The sequence below is a fragment of the Myotis myotis genome, unplaced genomic scaffold, assembly GCF_014108235.1.
Source record: "Myotis myotis isolate mMyoMyo1 unplaced genomic scaffold, mMyoMyo1.p scaffold_m19_p_3, whole genome shotgun sequence".
In the NCBI taxonomy this organism is placed as follows: Eukaryota; Metazoa; Chordata; class Mammalia; order Chiroptera; family Vespertilionidae; genus Myotis; species Myotis myotis.
The window spans coordinates 168,380,603-168,399,449 of record NW_023416335.1 but is presented as its reverse complement, the minus strand read 5'-3'; the positions used below and the strand labels follow the sequence as shown (position 1 = coordinate 168,399,449).

The window sequence follows — 18,847 nt, the reverse complement described above, 5'->3', positions numbered from 1 at the left end:
TCCCCAGTTGGAGGCATGCAGGAGGCAGCCGATGTTTCTCTCTCTCCCTCTCCCTTCCTCTCTGAAATCAATAAAAATATATTTTAAAAAGAAAAAGTCTGTATGAAACTAAAATTTAATTTGGTAATATTTTTATTTCCTTTCACTCTAGAGCAATACATGAATAGGGCAATATTGGGTATCAGCCAGTTTACTTCTTTCTTCCTGAGATTCTAGTACATCAACAATTTAACATGTAATATAATTCTTCTTCACATTGGGATTCTTTACATTTTTATATTGAAGTGCTTGAAGACCTTCCCAACCCTCTTCTCTCCACTCCTCCCCTCCTGTGTGTATCAGTTAGAGTCCTGGCAGGAAGCAGATGGCAGACTCAAGCATGCCAACTTACCAGTGTTTAACAAAGGGACCATTTGTGAAGATGTGACAGAAAATAAGAAACCGACAAGAAATAGAGCAGGTACCTCCTGAGGACGAAAACGGCCAGAGTTGTTCCTATCCCTAAGTCACAAAAAGCAAATAGAAGTGATGGGACCCCAGGGAGCGCAGCTGAACAGAGGGCCACCTGTCAGGGGGTGCAGCCTTCAGTAAGGGGACACACCTACTCATGAGAGTGACCTGGCCAGAAGACAGCCTGTGGACTAAATGCCCAGACTTGACCTCCTTCTGATATCCTGCCAGCGGTCTTCACTGGTCAAACCAAACCAGAATCCAGGGGACAAAAGAATCTATTCATGTGGTCTAGACCTGTGGTCAGCAAACTGCGGCTCGCAAGCCACACGGCTCTTTGGCCCCTTGAGTGTGGCTCTTCCACAAAATACCACAAAATACCACGTGGGGGCGCGCACGTCCAGTGCGATTGAAACTTCGTGGCCCATGCGCAGAAGTTGGTATTTTGTGGAAGAGCCACACTCAAGGGGCCAAAGAGCCGCATGTGGCTCGCGAGCCGCAGTTTGCCAACCACTGGTCTAGACAGATCAGCCCCCAGGAGGCAGAGCAGGGTAGAAAAGGTGATTGGAGAGGTAGAATAAAGGCATTCATCCCACCCCAGCACAGGCATATAAGTCAGTGAAAATCACCTTTCAATTTGCAAATCGCATGGTGGGAGTTTCATCAGCAGAACGAGAGAGCAATTTGTATGCTAACGAATCCGTGGGAAAAAGGAACACATTAAATAAGACACTAGGACACGTGATAAGGTAAGAGAAATATTTATTTACTTTTGCACAAGAACGAGCTTATACTGAACAAATTCAACCAAATAATATGAAGTGCATTAAAACAAGGAAATAGGAATGACTTTTCCCGTTAGAAAATATTAAGTAACCATGCCTGTGCATTATTTTTATCATTACAATAACTTGTGTCAGGTTGCTTTTCAGAGTGTATACTGTACATAACACGTTATAGCTTCTCTGCTTTGCTTCTGAAAATATAATTCATTCACTGCCTGGCGGTTTCTTTTAGACAGTGAGGACCCTAACTGATTCATGAAGATTCTGATCTAGAGAAAAATTTTCTGCACCAGTGAGACTAGAGGCTTTCAGAGCTCTGCCAGGTCCAGGCTGTGTATCCAGGGGTCCTGAAGTCGTGGTGTGTGTTCCACACCCGTTCTTCCACACGGTGAAGTCAGACACAGTAGAGACAGAATTCTGGCCTAGTTTTGCCCCAAGAATCTTCCTTTTGTGATTTTTCTCAAGCTCCACAGATTTCATAATTGAAAGTTCACTCAGCTATTAACAAAGCTGCACCTAGCTGCCCGCAAATCAGCCACTTTAAGGTTTAACCTTTTTATTTTATTTTTATTTTTTGGTCTTTTTAATGAAAGAACGTTCTTTGAACAGCAATCTCCCGTGAGACAGTTAACTTCACAGTTCCTGAAGGCACTGTGGATCCACTGAGCAACAGATGTGGCCATTCTAAAAAAAAGAGGAGGGGGTGGGAGAGAAAGCACAGTATGAATTTTTAAGCCATTAGTAAATGCTCACTCTTCTGATCAGTACACACAAACATAACTGTATGGTTTATTTATTATTTCTGTACCACTAGAAGTTCAATGGCCCAATCACTTTTCATGTCTGTACTGTAACAGACCTAATTATGTCCAGTTACTTATAGCAAATTATAGGCTAGCTTTATTTACCCCATTGCATCCTCTTAGGTCACATTCATCCTTTTATTTATTTACTAGAGGCCCGGTGCATGATATTTGTGCACGGATATGGTCCCTATGCCTGGCCGGCGATCAGGGCCAATCGGGGTCTTCCAGCTGCCAGCAGGGGCCTTCCTTCCCCAGCTTCCAGCTGCCAGCCAGGGACTTCTTTTGTTCTGCGCCACCCCCTGGTGGTCAGCGCACATCATAGCAAGCTATCAAACTCCTGGTCTCCTGGTCGAACTACCAAGGGGACAATTTGCATAATAGCCTTTTATATATATAGACTAGAGGCCCGGTGCATAAGATTCGTGCACTGGTGTGTGTGTGTGTGTGGGGGGGGTCCCCCTCAGCCTGGCCTGTGCCCTCTCACAGCCTGGGACCCCTCAGGAGATGTCCGCCTGCCAGTTTAGGCCCGATCCCCCTGAGGATCAGGCCTAAGCCAACAGTCAGACATCTCTCTTGCAGTCTGGGGCTATTGCAGTCAGGGACCCCTGTCTCCTCACTGCCCGCCTGCAGCAGAAGCAGAAGAGGTTCCCGCCACTGCTGCTGTACTCACCAGCTGTGAGCCCGGCTTCTGGCTGAGCAGTGCTCCCGCTGTGGCAGCGCACTGACCACCAGTTGGCAGCTCTTGCGTTGAGTGTCTGCCCCCTGGTGGTCAGTGCATGTCATAGCAACCAGTCGTTCCACAGTTCGGTCGATTTGCATATTAGACTTTTATTATATAGGATTCACAAAATAGGTATTGCTATCTAGAGCCCTAGATATAGTGAAGAATAAAGCAGACATGCTCACTACCTTCACAGGGCAGGGCTTCTAGTTTTCTGAGAGGGGAGAAAACTACTAAATACCAAGCAAGCATACAATAAAAAAATTATGAACAGTGCTAGAAAAGAAACAAACTAGCTGGTGCCACGAGAGTATTCAAGATTAGCTACTAAATTGGGTGATGCGGGGAGACTTCTCTGTATAAGTGATATTTAAGCCAGGACCTCAAGATAGCTATGTGAAAAGGTAGGCCAAAAGCACAGGGAATGCAGTTGATGTGAAGAGTTCTGTGTAGTTAAGAAACTGGAAAAGCTCTGGGTGAGAATTTTAAGTTGGTGAAGAAAACGATGTAGAAATAAGTTAGAAAAATGGGCAGGCAAGGAAGGAACAAAATGCTTAATTAGTTTTTATAACAAAATACTGAAATAATATAGTATATTACAAAAAAGAAAAAAAATCCTATCTTACTCTTTTTATTTATTTATTTTTTCAATTACAGTTGACATATAATATTATATTAGTTTCAGGTGTACAACTCAGTGATTAGGCATTATATAACTTCCTAAGTCATCCTGATAAATCTCATACCCATCTGACACCATGCATAGTTATTACAATAGTAATATGACTATATTCTGTATGCTGTACTTTACAGCACCATGACTATTTTGCATCCACCAATTCGTACTTCTTGAGAGCATGTTTGGAGGTTCTAGCAGGGGAGCACAGCTACTTGTATACCCTTGACTGAAGACGGGTCCTCTCCTCTTCGACTATGGAGCATGCAGCTTAGGGAGGGATGCACATGGATTGGTGAGGAAGGAGGGGGACACCCGCCTAGTCAGCCAGATCAGCTGAATCAACCCTGGCGATCAATGGGGTGACAGATGTCACTCTCACATCTCAATTTGTACTTGTAAACCCCTTCACCTTTTTCACCCAGCTTCCCTCACTCCCCTCCCATCTGGCAACTATCAGTTTGTTCTCTGTATCTATGAGTCTGTTTCTATTCTGTTCATTTGTTTATTTTTTTAGATTCCACATATAAGTGAAATCACATGGTAACTGTCTTTCTCTATCTGACTTATTTCATTTAGCATGATACACTCTAGGTCCATCCATGTGATCCCAAATGGTTAAGATTTTATTCTTTTTTATGGCCAACAAACAAACAAGTGGATAAAAAAAAATTGTGGTACATATACACAATGGAACTATAGCTTATTTTTTAAATTCCTTGCACCTTACTTTCCTCAACTAGCTAACAAATAATGATGATTAACACTGTCACTACAATTGTAAGGTGATAATATCCCTCCACTGCGTGAGCGCATTCTCTGTCAGACACTTTGCCAGGCACTTTAAACACATTACCAACCTCGCAGCATTCCCAGTAGGTTCACTATTAATAGATGTTTTAGATTCAGAAACTGAAGTTTAGAAAGCTTAAATATCATATCCAATGCCACACAGCCAATAAATGGTATAGCTGAATAAAAATTCAGGTTAGTCTGACTCTAAAACTCATCCTCAAGTCGATATTTTCTCTCAAGAATTGACTTTAGAGCACTGAAAATGTATTATACCTTAATATGATAAAATCTAAAGTGTCTGTTCCTGTAAGATAAAAAGTAGAAAAGAAAAGCTTTTGATATTTTAGGCTTTGTTAAAGCACACCAAATGAGGAAAATCTAGTCTTTATCCAAGAAGATTATCTATTTCACCTCATCCCCTCCCATTATAAACTGTTCTTAAGCAGAGCTCTTACTCTCACAGCAAGAGAGAGTCTCCGCCATCTCTTGAGTCTCTAGCGACATTATGAAGCCTTGTCATCATATCAGAGGAAGAGACTTTTTGACCAAACTTGGTTCCATGCCCTTTCCCAATCCAGTGACCCAATACGAGGAGGGATGTACCGGTGCCCGAGAGTATCAGTTTCTCAAAGTGTGTGGCTTTTGAGCATTGAGTTAGGGATTTTCTGGAGCCTTTTCCATTGAGTATGTAACACTAGCACTAGAACCCTATACAAAAGAAACCATTGCTATGGTTGTCATGAACATGTTTTTAGAAAGGGACTTTATATTTTCTCAAAGTTTCCAGGAATATTTTTCTTATTCCATATCAACATGTTCTGTTGTAACAAGATAGCCTACAAACCATATCACTGGACACCCGTCAAGTTCATACACGAAGGATAGTAATTATTTTAATAAAATATCCCATTGAGGTTCTGGTTTCAATAATGGCATAGTTGCTTATAAAAGACTAACCCTCTGATAGATAACTATAAAGTCTAGACAAAATATAAAAATAACTATTTGAAGCAATGGAGAGTGACAAACATCAGGCAGATACAGAGGGTTTCAATCTTTAAAAGAAGGGAAATGTACTGTGTGAGATTCATTTTTACTTGGCATTTCCCCTTAGGGTACTGCCTAGATTGTGTGTCTTAGGATAACTGTGATTCACTCAAAAAGCTACAATCTGATAGGCCCCAGATGCCAGATAACAATTTTTAGGGCTGTTGGACTGTCCGGAAATTCAAGAGAAAATATCCAGAAAAAAGCGCATCAGACTATAAACTTCCCTCAAACCTTTGTCTGGTTTTGAATTACAGAGAATACTAAAATAGTCATAGCTTGAAAGCTGAAAGATCTGAGCAGAAATTTCAGGTGCTGATTGATAAACAAGCCAGGCTTTTCATTAAAAGCCCAAAAGCGCCATGATTAGGAGCAAAACAATGTTTCAAGATTAAGAAATTCAACCTAGAACAAGGGTAAATCTGGATTAGATCCGCCCAACCAGCCTCAATCCAAGCCTCCTTAAATGCAAGGTGACTGGCCAGTAGTATGCAACTTGCTAGAACAAACACAGTCTTTGGAGGAAACTAATAGAACATAAGTTCTATATCCTAAATTATCCATGATTTCCAATAAACCTCAGCAATTATTAGACATGTAAAGAAAAACAAGAAAAGGTGACTCCTAATTAAGAGAAAAAGTAGTAAATAGAAATTACTCAAAGATAATCCAGATGGTCTAATTAGCAGACAAAAACCGGAAAGTATCTATTATAAACATCTCTTATAAAGATGGTCATAATGAAAAAAAAAAACACATATGGTAAATCTTAGCAGAGAAATGAAACTTTAAATAGAATTAAATGGACATTTTTAAACTTTACAGTGCAATGTCTGAAATAAGTGAAATATCTGAAATACTGGATGCATTTAACAGGTTATAGGTGACAAAAGGAACAGTCATAAAATTTGAAGACAAAACAATAGAAATGATCTAATCCTTAAAACAAAGATAAAAATATCCAAATAAATATAGACCCTCAGTGACCTTCAGGATAGTCTTAAATCATATAACATATATGTAGTTAGAGTCCCAGAAGAATAAAAGGGAAAATATGTGGAAGACAAAATATGTAATTTCCAAACTCTATAAAGAACTCATAAAATTCAACACCAAACAAACAACTCAATCAAAAAGTGGGCTGAGGACCTGAAAATACACCTCTCCCAAGACATTCGAATAGCCCATAGATACGTGAAAAAATGTTCAACCTCACTAGCAATTAGGGAAATGCAAATCAAAACTACAGTGAGATAACACCTCACACCTGTTAGAGGGGCCATTATCAACAAGATGAGCAATAACAAGTGTTGGAGAGCTTGTGAAAAAAAAAGGGGACACTCATTCACTGCTGGTGGGAAAACAGACTGGTGTACACACTACGGCAAACAGTCTGGCGAGTCCTCAAAATACTAAGAATAGAGCTACCATATGATTTCTTCTGGGTATATACCTGGAAAACTTGAAAGCATATATTTGCAAAGATATATGCACTCCTATGTGCATTGCAGCATGATCATGATGGCCAAAACATGGACACAACCAAATTGTCCTGTGATAGAGGACTGGATAAAGAAGATGTGGTACATGTACACAGTGGAATACTACTCAACCATAAGAAAGGATGAAATAGCTCCATTTGAAGCAGCGTGGATGGATCTTGAGAACAATACGCTAAGTGAAATAATTCAGTCAGAAAAAAGGTAAGAACCACATGATTTCACTCATATGTGGGATAATAAAACTGAAAGTTGTGAACACAAACAGCAGTGTGGTGGTTGCCAGAGGGAAGGGGGTTAGGGGAGAAGGGGGTCCTAATATAAGGTGACACGAGAAGATGTGACTTTGGGTGGTGGGCACACGGTGCAATATACAGATCCTGCAACAGAGAAACCCACACCTGAAACCGATATGATCATGTTGACCACTGTCACCCCAATAAGTTTAATAACAAAATAAAATAATAAATAAATAAAAAGGAAGTATTGCATACAGAAAAAATACAAATGATAGCTGAAGCCTCATCAGAAAACATGGAGACCAGAAAGCAATAGAGAATCACCTTTAATGTGACGGGAACAAACTGTCAATTCTGAAGCCTAAATTTAGTAAAAATATCTTCAAAAATAAAAGACATTTTTAGATAAGTATAAGAGAAAGAAACATCGATGTGAGAGAGACACACCAATTGGTTGCCTCCCTTCCACTCCCTGACCTGGGACGAGACCCAGCCTGCAATGGATTTACATGCCCCTTGACGGGAATTGATCCTGCCACTTGTCAGTCCACAGGCCAATGCTCTAACCACTGAACCAAAATGGCTAGGGCTAACCCTTTTTCGATTGGACATTTTGGTTTCTTCCTTGATTCTACATAACAAATAATGTTATGAGGTGAATATTCTCATGCATACAGCTTGTTGCATACTTTAGATTATTTCTTTAAATTTGATTCACAAAACTGTGATTAATAGGGCAAAAGATATTTGTGTGGGAACAGGGAGCTGGCAAGGAGGTGCATGTGTGGGTTGTTGACATGTATTTTTCAATGTCCCTACCAGTGCCTAAAAATTACAATTGCAGTATAACTCCAGTACATCTCTGTCAGCACTGGAAATCACTGTGACATTTTTTATGGGAAAATAATGACTCATTATTTTAGTTTACATTTGTTTCAACTATTTAAAGGTCAAAAGATTTCCTCTTTTTAATATCTCTATTTTTTAATGAATTGTTTATTCATCCATTGCTGATTTTTATTTATGGGAAAATAAGTGTTATTAATTTTTATGTTTGTAAGCCAATAAAGAAATCATATCTGCTAAAAATATTTTTCCAGTCTCCAGTGTTAACTTTCTCTTTTGATAATTTTGTTTATCTACAGAAGCCCTAACTTTTCTTTGAGGTATATTTTATCACGTCGAAGTTAGAAAAGGAATCTCCCTTCTACAATGTTGATAAATATTTAATCACATTTTCTTTGTTTAGACTTCCATTTAATATTCAATATTTTTTCCACACAGAATTTGTTTTGATATAGGACATAATAGCACATAAAATGACTTTCCTCACATTGTTGACCAGTCATTCGAATACGTATGGAATACTCCTTTCTTTCTCTACTGGTTTTCCAAGCTCTCCTGGTCATCCCTTAAAGTCTTCATTATAATGGTGCCCATTTATGGGATATTTGTTTTCATGGACAGACCTAGTTATCTGTTCCAATGTTAGTACGGAGGTCCACCTTCAGAACTTTTAAGTTTGCTGTTTTGATAGATGAAGGCAACATTTAGGAAGTTAGGAGCATCATTCTTATAAAATTCTATTTTTTTCTGATATCTCAATTATTTCAGTATTACATCTAGATTCTCCCTAGAAGTTAAAAGTGCCCCCGCCCTCCCGCCCTGCCCCCCCTTCGGTTTATCATTTCCAAAGTGTCCTGCTCAGTGTTTTATTTATTAGAGGGAAGGACCCTCTAATCCCTCCTCTCTCCTCATTTCTCCATGATACAGCTCTCTTTTGTTTGGAGCTCAAAAGTATAATTGCCTGAAAGCACTCTGACCCATCAAAAGGATGGGCATCTATTAGATTTAGGAAAGGCCACCTTAATAATTAATTTTTGACAGAAATCAAACTTCTGAGTGGAGAAAACATTTTTTTAACCTAAGTAAATTAACTTTGAAGACAAAAAAGGGAATGATTTTTTAAAAATCATTCCATCCAGCTAACTCCTAACTCCTCAGATCTCCTCTCCAATGTCACTTCCTCAAGCAGTAACTGGTTCACATGCTGTACAGCCTCTCAACCCAGTGCCCTTTTTCTTCAGAGTATCCATTACAGTTTGTAATGTCTTTTTCTGTTTCATGACTTAATTAATGTCTATTTATTCCAATAACAGTCAATATTTATTGAGTGTTTACTCTGATTCCAGACACTGCATTCACCTCTAGACCTGTCCTATCCAATGGAAGTTTGCGTGCTGACAGACACGTTCTCTATATATTCTATCTAATATGATAGCCACTAGCCACATGTGGCTTTTAAGAGGTTGAAATGTGGCTAGTTGACTGAGAAATTGGGTTTTAATTTATTTAATTTTAATTAAGTTATGTGGCCACATGTAACTACTGACTACTGCATTAGACAGACAGCTCTAGACAATAAGAAGCTAGGCAATAACTTCCAGGAATGATCGTGTCTGTATTTGCTTATCATTTTAGCCTTGCTGCTAGCACAATACCCCACGCAATTCATTTTTATTGACTAAAATGAATAACTCAGAGAAGGGTAGGACAGATAGGTAAGTAAAAACAGTGCTCTGAAAACACCAAATTATGAAGAATGCTCACCTCCAGCACAATATCTGGAAGCCGTTTTACATAAATTTTATTTTTAAAAGAACACAACATAAACATAATAAAAATAAGGATTCAGGATAAATTTGGTAAAGTTGAGCAGATGCTTACAACTCATATTTAATAAGAAGGGAAAAGGAAAACAACATGAATTAGTAATTTCTCAGAATCAGCATTTACCTGACAAAAATGAGTTTAATGCCAAAATACACTTTCTGGAACACATTCCTACCATGAGCCAAAAAATCCTAGTAGTTGTTTATAAGGCAGTGAATGACAAGCTCATTCATGCTCTTTGCCCCAGAAAACATTTTGTTTTTCTGCCTATTCCTGAATGCATTTTTCTTATTGGAAGCATCTGTCTGAGCCTTATTTGTGTGTTTTTCATTCTTTATCCGGTATACATTTTTGTTGTCACTGCTCAGAACAATAATCTAACAGATTAAGAGTATAAGGGGACTCAAATTTATTTGGTAATTTAATGTCAGAAAGTATTTCCCTATTGGTCATTAATGCTTAAGTTTCTAGATATGAACTGTTAAATGTACCCATATTTCATATATATATATATTACATTGCATATATATTATTATTATATATATTTATATATAATAATTATATATATATATTAGTAACTTTTTAGCAGTAATAAAATTTGCCAATGTACTTTCAGAAAACAGCATTAAATGTTCACTCAAAAAACTGCTTGATTGACAAATTGTGTGATTGAAAGAGCTAGAAATTTGGGGTTAAAATAGACAATAATTTCTCCAGACTTAACGCATTTTACCTTTCTTTTTCCTGTTACATCAGGCCACATAGGAAGAATTTGTACGAAGTGAATCTGAATTAAATTGCTCCATGAAAAATTATTTTTAAATGGAAATGGTCACTTCAACAACCAGAGTGGTTATAGATATCTGGCTGTGCTATGCCAGGAAAAATCAGACATCTCTGCTTTCTTGTTGTTATTACGCCTTCCAGATTTTTACTTAGTCTTAGTGTTCATTCCAAAATTATGATATGAAGAACAATGACTTCTGAATCAAATGTTTCTACAATCATCAAAGAAGAATGCTTCCAAGTTTGTCAGTATCTATGCACTCTACAGACTATGTCTACGTTCTCTGCAGGTGTGTTCTTGCTGACGAAACACAATGCTCTCTTTCCTTATGATGAGAAGAAAAATATTTGTAATGATTTTTGTCCAACTGTAGGAATAAAATATGGTAAATAACAGATCTTAAAATAACAGCTCAGTGTAACTGATCACCACAAACCAAGAACTATGCCCATTTTTGCCTCATTAGAAAATGCAATATATCTACTTGGTTGGTGCATCTTACAATCCTTATAAAAGGACCAGATAAAAATCAATAAAATAATGTTGTGTTCTATTATGAAAGAGGAAACATGAAGTTTGGTGTTGTAGGGTTTTTTGTGTTGTCTGTTTTTTTAAATATGTGTGCAGTTAGATACTTTAGGGCGAGTAGGTCCTTTCTGTTCTGGTTGTTCTTTCTGTGCCTCCTGCTCCATGACCGTATATTCTTGAAGGATGCACATGACCTTCAGCCTTGGAACTAACAAAGCTGATCACCACTTCCCACCTCCCCTGGAACAATAAATAGGACATGAAATACGTCCCCGTGGCCAGGTTAGGCCATTACTATCTCTGAGCTCGGGGAGCAGCTGGCCGAGAGCTCCCTCCCCGGATGGAACGGCTTTACCTTGCACTGGCAGAGAGTGCACTCCGTGCCATGTTTGATCCATGAGGAGCCAGTGAAGCGCACCACATTCATCTCGTCCAGGCAAGTTTTGGTGATGTCATTGCGGATGGTGTCGGCCTGGCAGGGGTCGGTCACACAGCGCGGGCAGCACTCACCCTCCGGGAGCACGCTGAATTCACATTCCACCTCTGGGCAAGGCAGGGGCCAGCAGTCCACTTCCCCTTGCTGTAAGGAAAGCAGAGGGGCCAGGGCGGAGGGGCCAGGGCGGAGGGGCAGGGACGGCGGGCAGGGGAGGAGGCAGGAGGTGGGGAGCATGGTGTTCACTGCGCACGCAATGGACCTGGGGGACATGTATGCTCAGACCTCCCAGGCCGAGCATCCTGCACTCAGCCGGGAGGCCTACCCTGCAGCTGAATTTTAAACTGGCCTTCATCAATTAAACAACAACAACAATAAAACAAAACCAAAAACCATTCTCTTAAAACAATCAAATTTGCATGCCCCTATCTTTCCCATGAAAAAGGAGAACTATTTATGGAAAAGATTTTTATTAAACTTGTTGCCTATACCATCCTTTTTTAAAATTCTTTTGATATTTCCCCCCCTAACTTCACATTTATTCCCTTCTGCATAAAATAAAATTTTGTCCATTTATGAGAAAATAAACTGAAATATGTAAGAAATATGACAGTTTTTCTTGTTCGTTTATATGTTTCTAGGTATGGGGTGGGAGGAAGGGGCAAATTAGGAACTGATTTTAGTCATTTTTTTTCCCACCTGGGAAAGCTGTATGAATTGGGTCTTTCTAAAATGTAGTTCCTACCTGTTTCCTATTTTCTCCATAATTCTGAATCTCCTGGTTTTGGAGATGAAAGCAGCCTTCAGGCACAGAAGCTGACCTTGTTCTCTCAATTGATTTTTTGGGGGTTGAAAGTATAAAAAGAAAGCACTACCTTAAAAATATCCTCACACAAATAGAAAGAAAACTAGCCATAACTTTAAATGTAGCATCTGTGAAACTTTCTTCCATAAAGACACATAGACCAAATTTTCCTTTTTCATTTGCACCACTAGAAAGAAAGAAGAAATTGGGCAAATGAAAAAAAATGACTGGTATTTTCTTTATCAAGTCTAGATTTTCTTTTTGACCTATCATTTCCAGGAGAAGTTTCATAAATATATACAGACATTCAATTCTAACATTCAAATAAGTGTTTATAATATACCCATATTATGTCTAAAACTGGGTGCCCCCAAAAAGAGCACCAACAGTAACAATCTTTAGAAGGGAAAAGAGTGATTTCTTCTTGTTTTTGTTTTTTAAAGTCTCAGTATGACTGATAGAAATGGATTAACAAAAGTTCCACTTGGAAGCAAATAATTTTTTTCCTGAATGCCACTGTTGTATTCATAATAAACACTTAGTGAGTGCATACTATATGCCATTAGGTATCTGTTCTATATGCTGGAGCCTGAGTAAGTCCACCCTGAGTGAGACCGAGGAAGCTGGGAGAGTCTTTTCTTCTTTTGAGCTCGGATATTCTCTGGAAATATACACGACGTGGTGCATCACGTCTACCCCAGAGTATCCTTCTCAGGTCCTGACGCATAGGTTGTCGTCCTAACCTGGCTCACTTGTTGTAACTGCTGACACTATGGCCAGGTGCTGTGTCCTGGTGGATTGGGGAGGGCAAGGTTGCTTTCCTATTTAGATTCTGGGCCTAAACTCTTCCTGGACTTCTTGCAGTAAACTCACCAAGCAGCGGCACTGTTGGCAATTCTGGATCCAGGTGTCCCCACTGTTGTACAAGGTTTCCCCATTTTGATGGAGGCACTGACTGCTAAGCCTTGGGTCACATTCAGGGCAGCAAAAAAGATCAACCGTGGGATTCTCACAGTCACAGACCATCCGTCGACACATCACAAATCCATTCTGTATGAGAAGGAAGAAAAGCATTTATCAAAAGCTTCCATCTCTCAATATACTAACATACATATGTGCATGTCTGTGTGTGTACACACACATATATAATATATATTACACATATTTTATATATACATATATAAATCTTAGATGTTGATTTGAAAGTTGAGATAATTTGCACTGTTTATCCAATATAATTGATTTTCTTTAAAGTTCCATTTTGTAGCTAACATACAGAAACTACTCATGCTGGAGAACTTTCCATTTCCTTTCTACATACTATTTTCAGAAAAAGAAATTTCCCAGAAATGTCCTATATACAATAATAACCACTACATGATCCTTATGTTTATATAAATGCATAAATGTATATATATATATATATATCTATACATGTATATATATGTGTGTGTGTGTGTATATATATGTAAACATACATGTACTTGTTTATGAGGATAGTAATTTGAATGCTAACTAAATTTTGTTTTGTTAGGGCATGTGTATTTAGTAGCTAGTCAACAAGTCTTACATATTATTAAGTTTATGGAATATTTTCGACCTCATGTTTTTGTACAAACTGTTTTCAACTTCTTTTAGAAGAGTTGAGACCTTGGTACATAGTATTATTCATTTAACTAAAATTTAAGTCTCCATTATTAACTGGTTACATGTAACAGAACATCTAACTAAAACTAAAATATATCCCAAATAGGTATTTTTCATTCCTAGGCCATCGCATATCCATTCTGGCTTCATTTATGCATTCATTCAAATGTGGTGTGACTATGAAAGCAATAGCATAGTTAGCAACAACATTTCATCAACAAGTGACAGATAAACACATTGTGGCATTTGCATACAATGGAATACTATTCAACAATAAAAAGGATTGCTTTGCTGATATATGCCATGAATACCAATGAATGTCAAAAACATAAAGCTGAGAGAAAGAAGACAAACACAAAGGAGTATATACTATATGGTTCCATTTAATGAGGTGTTTTCTTGGGGCTAGGGGTATGGGACTAACTAAGAAAGGACAGAGGCAACTGTTTGGGTAGATGAAAACATTTTATTAATACTAATGGTGGCTATATGGACATATGAATTTTTCTAAGTTCATTAAGCTGTTCACTTGAAATCTATGCACATCACACCTCAACAGAAATGATGAAAAATTGTTATTGATACTAACCTGACATGAGCACACAGAGCACCGGTCATTTTCCAACACCCAAATCTGACCGTTGTGCTTAATTTTTCCATCATGGATGCAGTCCCCTGTACAATTCTTTCCATGAGGACATCGGCAATCATATCCACCATCCAAGTTAAAGCAAATGGTATCATTGGTGCAGCTGTGCCTGCCGGTCCCACACTCATCGATATCTACGGCCAAGAAAAGGCAGCAGGCCCTGTGCTTAGAATACGCTCAGTTCCAACCACAGCAGTCAGGCAAGTTGTGTCCTGACATGGAGCATACATTCATTTTCATCTTACTGGCATGCACTTCCTACTAAATGCTGACTAAAGCATAGCTCATCAGCTAGGGATTTCACAGGAAAATGGTCACACTTGATTTCGAACACCAAATAACCTTGCTTACATTTTTGACTTTTATATCTCTGTAAATACCATTGGGCTTTATGAAACACTTACGTTTTTTGAAAGTTAAGAATAGGACTCACTTTATCAAACAAAAATAGGTGGCAGTGAAATTCTGAAAGTGCCTATGATTTTTCATCGAGGAAATCATTCTCAATGTTTAAATGGTACCTACAGAAAATCCTTTCTTAGTGGGAGATAAAATGTCAGGGAAAGCCTGAGGCATTTTATTCAATTTCAAGCCCTATTCACACAGCCACGGCTCCCACATATAAGCTCTTTTCAGCATTCTGCTTAGGTGTTCTTCCCTTACAGACTCGGAATTTCCACATTGTCCTTATACCTTCTCTTCACCCACAGAAGGGCAAGGTACCATCAACAATTACCATGTCTCTCACAAAGAATCCACCACTTGCTAACTTTTCCATTTCAGATGATCATTTCATCTCCTGCCTGACTCAATTGGCAACTGCCCCTTCTTCACCCGACCTCACCCAGTCCATGGCCATCACAGCCTCAAGCATTTTCATACAGATGAAAAGCAAGCATCATGACCCACAGATCAGGGCCATAGGAGAGACATGATTCGTTTTATTTATCCCCATAATTTAAAGGTCACAAGCCAAAATACATTTCAAGGATATAGTATGAGTGGCAGTAAGCAGTTATTTCCCATTTCATCTGTTTCCTCTGAGCAAAGGTCCAGGAAGAAAGAATTAAATCTTAACAGGGAAAGTGGGTTAGAGAGAAGACGGAATGTGTAGCTCTTAAGTGGGAGGAATATACACTGATTTTCTTTCAGATTTTAAAAAACAGACTTTAGTAAATATCTTTCTTAAGTGGTTTGATTTCAACAATATTGGGTACATGGACTAATCAACATTATAGTTTAGCCATATTTAAAATCTTAAATACTTAAGTTTTGTTATATATGCATCCCTGAAAATAAGCCACATGACATATGCCTCTCTATTTACTTTAATTTTTTTATTAGCTTCCATCTCAAAAAACCTATGAATTGAGACAATGGCTGAAAGATTTTTTTATTGTAGCTACAATGAACTATTATTATTAGATTGATTTGCCAAGGATAATACTGCTTATAATTATAGATTACTAGAGGCCCGCTGCACGAAAATTCATGCACTGGGCGGGCGTGTCCCTCAGCCCAGCCTGCCCCCTCTCACAGTCCGGGAGCCCTCAGGGGATGTCCTCTGCAGGAGGCGACCAGGCTGATCAGGGGAAGGCACCACCCCCATCACCCTGCCACTGCTGCCAGCTGCCACATGGCTGCCTGCCCTCGGCCCTTGCAACCGCCACGGCTTTGTCCAGAAGGACATCTGGAAGGACGTTTGGCTGTCCAGTCTAATTTGCATATTATGCTTTTATTATTATAGATGATCAAAAGGAGAATGGTTAGCCAGTATGAGGATACTTTGAAATAGTTTTAAAGTACACTAATTAATATATTTTTTTTTCAGAGCAGATAAAATGTTCTCCTGGTAATGGGAATAAAAATTTTAAAGTAGCTCTATATTTGGTCTATTCAGAATAATAAGGTATATTTGATGAGTTGATCTTCATCTCCTATTAAATACCCTTATAATTAGGAATTATAGTAAGCAGGATAAACATTAATGGTAAGCTATTTGGTCCCTTTGACCACAAATTCTACAAAAACGTCTTACTACATAGCGCTTTAAATACATGCTATTAACAACAATAGTCCATCAATGGCTATGGCTGGATTTTTATAATCTTTTCATTTTGCCTGACATTTAAAGTAAAAGCTCTGATAAAAGGTAATGCTTTTATCCCCTTCTGGGCAGAGAGAGTCCTCAGCAGACAAAGAAGAGATGTCTTGGGACCTCCATGCTCTGAAACAAGGGACACCCATAACAATTTAAAAAAGTAGACTACAAAGCTGCTCACAACAGGCTGGCATGCACTTGTCATACGTGGAGAAATGTGTAGGCAGAAACATCGTAATGGACTAAGCATTATCTTTTGTTATCCAGTGGGATTTGAAATAATTTGAACTCATCTTGCCTCTTCTGCTTCTCTACACTGGGTTTCTCATGGCAGAGGCTATTTTCAATTGAGTGGCAGATGGAATGTTGGAATTCAGTTTTACTTAATGTATGGTTCCTAAATTAAATATGCATAAAGGGAATATATTCTGCTTTGAAAAACCAACTATGGAATGTAAAAATTCCAACCTTAAAAATATCGATAACTCCTTTAGTGAGTGATTAAAAAATAATGTTGCTAAATCCAGTGGTCAAGTCTCAGTTCTCATCTAACCTGATAGAGCAGCAACATTTGAAATAGTTTACTCCCTCTCCCTGGTGAATTTTCTTTACTTGTCTCCTATCACATGCTTCCTTTGTAGCTCTTGTAGGATCTTCTGCCCACATACATACTCCCCAGGTGTAACAACTAAACTATGAATAAACTGTACTCAAGCAAAGAAATGGTAAGGAGTGGTCAAATCAGAGGCAAGTATTTTCAAAGACACAATGTTTAGAGCCATCGAGATGTATTTAAGGAATAGAAATGTTGATATGACTTGAATGTCCAGGGAGAGCAGAATCGGTAAACATGCAGCTAAAGAGGTAGACAGGGCCCAGGTAAAGGTCATGTTAAGAAATGTGAACTTTATCATAAAGACAATATAATGTCATTTTAGAGAATTCAAAAAAATCATAATCAGATATCCATTTTAGAAAGATTTTTTTGGTTTCATATTGGGAAAGGGATTTGAGTGGATTAGAATTTGAAACCAGGAGAATAATCAATAGGCTCTTTCAGCAGTCCAGGCAAGAGACGGTCATCTCATAAAAGCAAACCCGTATATAGTGCTTGGTATTACCCGATTCTAAGTACTTTCATATAATGGCTCATTTAATCCTCACCACACTGAGGAAGGGACAGTTATTAGTCCCTTTGTACAGATCAGGAAACTGGGCACAGAAGTGTTGCATAACATCCCTAAGGTCACAGTCAGTAAGGTATGGAAAGACCACGCAGTCAGTCTCCAAGTCTGTGCTCTGAAGCACAGTGCCGCACTGAATGGGAGCAGTGGGGATGCACAGAAGGAAACAATGACGGTATAATCTTCCAAGAAAGAAAACGACAAAGATAAAGCAACATAGTGACTTCTTGGCTTTAAAGATTAGGGAAAGGGAGCGATCATGAACGATGTTCAGATTTCTGACCTAGAAGATGTGGTTGATGATATTTCCAGAGAGAAAAGCAAGATTTTGCTGAGGAGTAGAAATGGGTGGCAGGGATGAGGAAAGACATGAGTTAGTTTAGAAAACTGAATTACACTTTCCTCGGGGCTTCCAAGTAGAACTGTCTTACCCGTAAGTAATTGGATATATGGGTCTGGAGTTCAGAAAAAGGACTGGGCTGAAATATGAATTTAGTGAAGGTATACTTTCATCATTTCCTTTCTCAAAAATTGTCCTTCAGACCCCAGTTCAAACTTCTTCATAAGGCATTGAAACTTATTTCCTTTGCTTGCATTCTCTTTTCCTAATTCACCTTGCGAATAATCGAACCCGACTTGAAGTCCTAAAACAAAGATACTCAAGTCTTTCTTGATCCCAAACAGGAAATAATTTCTCTGTTTTCTTATAGCCCTGAATTTATATTTTTCTGAAATATTTATCATTTTCAAACTTGTAGGTTTCTCTTCTATTAAAAAGCTCACTACAGCCCTGGCCAGCTAGGCTCAGTGGATATAGCGTCAGCCTGTGGACTGAAGGGTCCCAGGTTCGATTCTGGCCAGGGGCACATGCCTGGGTCGTGGGCTCGATCCCCAGTGCGGGGTGTGCAGGAGGCAGCCGATCAATGATTCTCTCTCATCATTGATGTTTCTATCTCTCTCTCCTTCTCTCTTCCTCTCTGAAATCAATAAAGAAATATATATATATATATACTCACTACATT

At 38.7% G+C, this 18,847-nt stretch overlaps 1 protein-coding gene across 3 annotated transcripts in view; it reads right to left on the bottom strand.

The window, feature by feature from the left end:
• Nucleotides 1-1,195: 1,195 nt before the first annotated feature.
• Nucleotides 1,196-18,847, bottom strand: part of NELL2 (neural EGFL like 2) — a 364,677-nt gene continuing 347,025 nt past the window's right edge. For all 3 annotated transcript variants that reach the window (XM_036301575.1, XM_036301574.1, XM_036301573.1), the window contains exons 18-21: nt 14,481-14,674; nt 13,118-13,294; nt 11,362-11,586; nt 1,196-1,919 (exon numbers count right to left, since the gene is read on the bottom strand). In XM_036301575.1, coding sequence (XP_036157468.1) covers nt 1,869-1,919; nt 11,362-11,586; nt 13,118-13,294; nt 14,481-14,674 — 647 coding nt within the window. In that variant the 3' untranslated portion in view covers nt 1,196-1,868. The remainder of the gene's footprint in view (nt 1,920-11,361; nt 11,587-13,117; nt 13,295-14,480; nt 14,675-18,847) is intronic.